This window comes from Helobdella robusta (genome assembly GCF_000326865.2).
Source record: "Helobdella robusta unplaced genomic scaffold HELROscaffold_22, whole genome shotgun sequence".
NCBI classification, from domain to species: Eukaryota; Metazoa; Annelida; class Clitellata; order Rhynchobdellida; family Glossiphoniidae; genus Helobdella; species Helobdella robusta.
In genome coordinates, this window is record NW_008704170.1 from 557,033 (window position 1) to 564,742 (window position 7,710).

Sequence of the window (7,710 nt, forward strand, 5' to 3'; positions counted from 1 at the left end):
TCAATCAATCAATCAATCAATCAATCAATCAATCAATCAATCAATCAATCAACTAATCAATCAATCAACCAATCAATCAATTAATCAATCAACCAATCAATCAATCAACCAATCAATCAATCAACCAATCAATCAATCAATCAATCAATCAACCAACCAATCAATCAATCAATCAATCATTGCAAGTCAGGTACAAACAAACATATTACTGAAATAATGAAAGACTGCCAATAATACTTTTTATTATTCACCTTATACTCAATTGCTTCTAATTAAAATAATTTTTCCTATTAAATTAATTGAAATACTTTTTTGCAATTTAGTGTCACCAGCCAGTATGAATAACGTGAAGGTCAACGATTGCATCATCAAGGTCAACGGGGTCAATGTCATCAGGTCAACAGCTGAAAGTGTCGCCAAAATTGTCAGGTGGCGATAGTCTGTGCGTGTGTGCGTGCGTGTGTGCGTGTAACGTTAAATTTTTTAAGATTATTTTTCATTGCAAGTAGCGTAGGAATACTGCATAATAAAGCATACTTATGTATTTTTCAATTTTCTTCCCCAGAAACTCAACGGAAAAAATAACGCTGGACCTATACAGACCATCGCAACAACAAATTCAACAACAACAACGCCAGCAACGAATTCAACAACAACAACAACAACAAAACAACATTAAACTATGGCCAGCCTGTTTCAGCAGCCAACAACAACAACAACATCGTCAACAATCTTTCAATTCAGACTCCGCTGTCGTTTTTGACTACGCTTCATCTTTCTTGACTACCACACCAACGACATCGTCGTCTCCGTCGTCTCTCTCAACCCCGTCAACGTACAACGACCATGACGTCATAGATGACGTCGACAAAGACGACGACACGTCCACTACAATATCGTCCATATTTGAATCGGTATCGATGTTTGACGGTTTCCACCAACCACTACCGCTACCGCCACTATTACCACAACAACAGCAGCAGCAACAACAACTAAAATTATTTTCCAACAAAAACGTCAGCAACAATCGCAAACCCTTGATGACAGTAACTAATCAGCAACAAGAACGTTTAATATCCAGCTGCAACAATTACATCAACAATAATCCAAATAACATCAACAACTACTCAAATAACATTAACAACAACAACATTGACAACAACAGTAAAATTACTAATAACAACAACAACAGCAACAACAATATTTTAAACTGTCTTGGCACTAACAACGATACCTTAACGAAACAAGTCGGTTGCCTACCTAGAATGGGAATAAAATCGAAGACAACAAGCAACAAAACAAACAACAATTTAACCGACAACGATAGCAATCACATCAACATTAGCAACAACATCAAAAACAATAACATCAACAACATTAACGCCACAAAAGACGACCATTTTAGCAGCAGCAGCAACAACAACGACAAATGTCTAAATCAGCAACATCTAAATCTACATCAGCAACAACATCAACAACTAAATCAGCAACAACATCAGCAACAACAACAACTCTATCAAAACAACCATCACCAACAACAACATCAACAAACTTCGGAAGAACTTGAATCCCAACTAGACAAAGCAATTGAAGAGTTAAAACAATGCTTGGAAATATTCGTTGGAAAATGTACATGGGCCGATAAAAATTTGTTGGCACCGCTTCGTTACTATGGCATCCCAAAAGAAAGTTACACTGAAATGTTTCAAAATGTTCACCAGGTCCGTATGATGAAAGATATCATTGTTTGATATCATTCTTTTGATATAGTAATTATCTTAATTACTATTTTTCCTATTATCAGAATTACAATCATTAAATATCATAAATATAAATATTGTTATATTATCCTAATCATCATCGTCATCATCATCATAAGATTTGTGGTCTTTGTTTGTTTTTTTTTTCATTAAAATATCACTGCATTATCATAATCATTCTATTATCATTATCGTTATAATAATAATTATTAATAATTAATAAATATAATAATAATAATTATAATAATATTGGTGGTCTTTGTGACCATCATCATAATTCTCATTAGCTGCAGAAATTGTCATCAGAGCTTTTGGAGGTGACAGTAGGAACAGCCAACGTCAACAAAAACAACAACATCATCAACAACAACATCATCAACAACAATAAAAACATCATTAACAACAAAAACAACATCAACAACAACAATAAAAACATCAACAACAACAACAACAAAATCAGCAACAGTCACAATCTTATTCAACAACATCCTACTCATCATCATCTCTACTTTATCGACTCTTTAGTTTTTTTCTTAAAATGCAAAGTAAGTCCAACATATTTCTTTTCATCATCGTCATCATCATTATCATCATCATCATCATCATCATCATCATCATCATCATCATCATCATCATCATCATCATCATCATCATCATCGTCATCATCATCGTCATCATCATCATCATCATCATCATCATCATCATCATCATCATCATCATCATCATCATCATCATTATCCTCGTCATCGTCGTCATTGTCATTCTTCTTTTTCTTATTATCATTATTATTATCATCATTATTATTACTATTATCACATTAATCCCATTCTTATTTGGCATAAAAATTTCAATTTTTCCCCAATCGACAGATGTCAGATTTCTGCACTAATTACGAAACGTACTGCGTTGGTCTAAGAAGGGCTCTCATGACATTGGTCCTATTGAAAAAGGATGAAAAATTTGGACCAATCATCGCGCGACTAAATAACAACAACAATAACATTATCAACAACAGCAGCAACAACAACATCAACAGCAACATCAACAACAACAACAACATCATCAACAACAACGTCAACATCAACAATAACATAAAGAAAAACAATGACACTAAGGATGGCTACTGCAGCAGCGATATAGCCGACGACAGCAACAATATTATCGCAAGCGACAACGACAACATCAACAGCAATAACAGCAACACCTATAACAACAACAACATCAACAACAATAACAAAAATGCTGATGACACTAACAAAAAGACTGATGACATTATTAATTATATTCATGATAATATTTATGAAAATCTCTCTTCCACGGATAACATTAACACTAATGTAATCATCGATGTTCATGATCGTAACATTATCAAGGATGTCAGTAAAATAGCTAGTAGTAGTAATAGTAGTAGCGGTAGTAATAGTAGTAGTGGTAGAAGTAGTAGTAGTAGTAGTGGTAGTAGTAGTAGTAATAATAATAATAATGACATAATTGTAGATAGTAACCCTACTAATGTTGCTGCAACAACTATCATTACTGATAACGAAAATAATACTACTAATAGTAGTAGTAGTAGTAGTAGTAGTAGTAGTAGTAGTAGTAGTAGTAGTAGTAGTAGTAGTAGTAGTAATAATAATAATAATAATAATAACAATAATAGTGATTCTGACTTTCGTGTCAATTATTCTACCTTCATTCAGCTTCCCGTCAAAGTAATTTTTGCTACTTTTATTAATGTTATTATTAAATATAAACCAATAATTATTAATTAATTAATTAACTAATTAACTTATTATCACACCGCAAATTAGCATATCAAAGAGTTGATAATAGCCCTGCAGATGATTGCCGTCAACAGCATCAGACTTAACTACGTATCCCACGACATGAAGGAAATTATACAGGGTATGCCGATTCGTTATGAATAATTAATTAATTATGTTAATTTTATTGTTATTATTATTTATTATATATTTTTACATTAAATTATTATTATTATTGATGTTATTATTATTACAATATAACAATTATTTCGTACACTTTGTATACGGTGTTCTGTACGTATAAACTTTTTGAGCGTGTGCACGGCTTAAACGGAAAGTGCACTATTCTGCCTCTCAAAAATTGCCAAAGCCAAATGTCAAATTTTGTCCAAATACTCTGGTCCACTGGACTAGACTGAACATTTGATGTGTCTCTAATAGGCACAAAACAAGCGCGCGAATTGTGACTTTTTTTGAATTTCGTGGAGATTCGAACTAGGTCAGAACGCCCTAAACAAAAACTCGCGACACAACACTTTTACCGTTTGATCTACCACGCCAAAATTATTATATATATATATATATATATATATATATAATAATAATAATATTAAATTAATATTTTTAAAAATATTCATAATTCGAAATCACCCATTCATAGCACTTCGGCAGTGTTGCAGTCGCATCAACGACAACCACAAGTACCACAGCACTCTGTCCTTTGACTGCATCACAACCACAATTACCTCATTTAGTAACAATACTCTTGTCGCTGGCATCGCTACTACCGCTACTACTAATTTTACTACAACTGCTGCTGCTGCTGCTAGCAATCATAGTAATCGTACTGCTTTAGATGTCCAAACAGGGGCAATGCATAAAAATGGCAACATTAATGACGTCATTAGTAAAAGATCCACGTCATTATCATCATCTTGCAAATCATCATCTTCGTCGTCGCCATCACCTACGCAACAACAACAACAACAACAACAACAACAACAACAACAACGTCATCTTTCTCCTCCTCTACAACATTTTCAACAACGACGTCATCAAGCACGTGATCAACAAGTGGTCATCGGTAGCATCGATCGACAGCTGTTGGACATTCAGGCCAGGCTTATATTCCCCCAACACATCAGGGTCAGTTACTTTTATAGTGTTAATTAATTTATTTCATTTATTCGAATGTCAATCTATTTAAATGTTACTTAATCTATAATTTTTATTTTATATTGATATTATTTAGTTACGTTGGTGTTGCTTTATTTAATTAAGCATTAATAGGTTACTGCTTGGGAAAGATGTAAAAGCGATAGTAGAGTTAAAAATTTGAAGTCTATATTTTGAGAATTCATTCGAGAATTCTTATTTTTAACGGATTTAAATTGACTAAACGTATAAAATAAAATAATTTTTTTAGTTGAAACATTTCCGAGACGTTATTTTAAACGCAAAATTGGTGAGGTTATTTTGCTACTGTTACCGTTCAACATTTTCAGACATTTCCATTAGCGACGCCGACCCACTACTTGGTCTACTCAGGCTTTCTTGACCTCATAACCACCAACAACTACTTGAACAGCAGAACGTTGCCAACTTACACGACATTATTTGTCGTGTTAATGAGTGACCAACTTTTGTTGACACAACCTGACCCAGTTACTGATGACCTCGTTGTCTTCGATGACCCCATTGTACTGCATGATATCGTCGGCTGCCAGTTCGATTCCTACTCGCGTTAGTTTTCCAATTTCGTTCATTATTATTTAAACAGTCAGTCTAAAGCTTGAAATCAAATGGTAGAAAACAATTAACTAATAATTTGTAATAAACGTTTTGAAGACCAAATCTGTTCAAAATAGATAAATTTTTATAATTGAGCCAACCACATACAAATATAAAAATGAAACCTTTCTTCCCTAAACAGCGTTTGAGTTGATAATATCGGTGGAGACCCGACTGACCACCCTTCAAAAGCCCTGGACTCCACGAAGTTTCCGCTTCATTGCTCCATCTGACGAGCTAAAGTGCACGTGGAAAAACATTTTAGAACAAAGAATTCTTCATTCAAAAAGTATCAGAGAGTGTTCGCTTGTCTCCAAGAGTTTGGAGAACATTGTGTGATGCCAGATCTCCCTTTCTCTTTTTTTTTATTAAATTTGTTGTTTTTTTGTATCATTTTTGAAGATGTTTCTCTTTTCAAATGTGAAACGTTTATATTATAAATTCTTTGTATATATATATGAGGGGTAGAAGTATGACTAAAAATTTTTTTTGGCAATTTTTGGTTTCCCATGCTACTATGAGTGGAGAAATTACATTTTAAAACTGGAAATATCATTTGAAAGCGTTGAATCTTAAAAAAGTTCACCCCCCCCCCCTAAGCTGAAAACCGTTTTCTCCCATCCAATCTATTGTTAGATACAGTACAGTTTAAGGTATCACAGCTTCAGTTTATTGCTGGTGTGATTTTGCTATATGTATGCATGCTTATTACATAATCTTTCATATTATATATTATATTTGTTATCATCACCTGACTTTTGATATTTTATAAACTTATTTTGATAACCTAAACTCATAAGATTTGTTTATTTGTAGATAATTAAATTTACACTCAAATTATAATTCGACAGGACTATAGTCAAGATGTCTAAAAATAGATTAAAAAATTCTGATTAAAAAAACCATTTTGTACAATGTATATATAATATAAATTTAATTAAGGGGGTGACATTTTTTTAAAGTTGCCATTTGCCATTGGATTTTTCTTGATCTTTGCATTAAAACTCCACAAAAAATAACATGGGGATAGGGTCTTTAAAAATTGTCATATCCCTAATGAGGGGTGGCAGATGCATCTGAATACGAACGCTATGATGATATTTGATGATGCTATGCAAGCATGCATGCTGTGATGAAACACGTCGAAATCTAAGGCGTGAACACACACACTCACACGTTTTGAAACAATCTGATATGATCCTAATGATATGAAATGATACGAAACTTAAAAACTTTTTTATACAGAAAACCGTGCTAGCTTTCTAATTTGTAAAAATAATTTTTTTTCTCAGCATGTCATCCAACAATTAAATAAATTTCAAAGTTAAATATTACGTCGTTTAATTGATGAATAACATTTAGAATAATTCTAAAAAACATTGGTTTTGAATTATCAATTTGTAAAATATAGAATAAAATCAATACCTCTTGAGTAGGGGTGGGCAAACTTTTTGTTGTGAGGGCCGCATTGAGAGTTATTTGACTTTTGAAGGGCCGCACTGAGAATTATTTGATTATTTAACCTTCGAAAGGCCACATTGTAAAATATTTGACCTTTGAAGGGCTTCATTGAGAACTATTTGACCTTAGAAGGACCACATATGTTTTTAAATAACAAATTTGTTCGACCTGTTGGCAAATTTTTTAAAATGTTTTTTGTGGCTGACGGATTTTTTCTGGTTGTAATGTTTGTACTATCTACTAATTAATTCATTCATTCACCCATCTATCCATTCATTCATTCATTTATTCATTTACATACAACCTTGTTTTTATTGTTTCCTACATTAGTCACAATCTCATCAACCGACAAAATCAACGAAGTAAACAAATAGAATTTCAGCCCTGCGATCAAGAACCAACCGCTGAAATGGTATTCGAACGTTCCCCTAAAACTTTCACAATTCACAGTTTTAATTCTAAACAAATTTGTATATAGCAAAATAATTGCTTCAATTTAAATTTTTGTCCATGATTATGAAACGTATTAAATTTAATGAATTTATTTTAAATTCGGATTTAAATAACAAAAATGAATTTGTAAAACAAAAATTTAACTAAAAAGCTCAATAACGTTAATGACAGTATCGTTTTCAACAAGTTATGTGCAAATAAAATAAACAAATAAGCCTAGAAATAATTAGCGACAAGATGAATAACGAATAGGTCTAGAAATAATAAAAAACTTGACTAAAATATGGTGTAACGAAATTTAACAAAAATTTAACGAAAATAATATTGTGTTGATTGTCGTGTTTGATTGCTGTTGTTGATGTTGTGTTGAACCAAAAACAAATAAAATAATACAATACAAATAAACTAGAACGTAAAAATGAAAAAATAAGAGTCCCTAACTTACCTATGTTCTCTAAATTAAACCTAAAAAACTCTTTATA

The 7,710-nt window shown here is 32.3% G+C and overlaps 1 protein-coding gene across 1 annotated transcript; it reads left to right on the forward strand.

Moving 5' to 3' along the window:
* Positions 1-337: 337 nt before the first annotated feature.
* Positions 338-6,745, forward strand: HELRODRAFT_191499 (hypothetical protein; the record flags this gene model as incomplete). Its single annotated transcript, XM_009018571.1, has 10 exons — positions 338-429; positions 566-1,721; positions 2,048-2,305; positions 2,630-3,136; positions 3,572-3,665; positions 4,185-4,495; positions 4,520-4,669; positions 5,029-5,266; positions 5,457-5,773; positions 6,371-6,745. The coding sequence occupies 9 exons, from the start codon at positions 338-340 to the stop codon at positions 5,651-5,653; spliced, it is 3,003 nt and encodes a 1,000-aa protein (XP_009016819.1). The 3' UTR covers positions 5,654-5,773; positions 6,371-6,745.
* Positions 6,746-7,710: the final 965 nt, after the last annotated feature.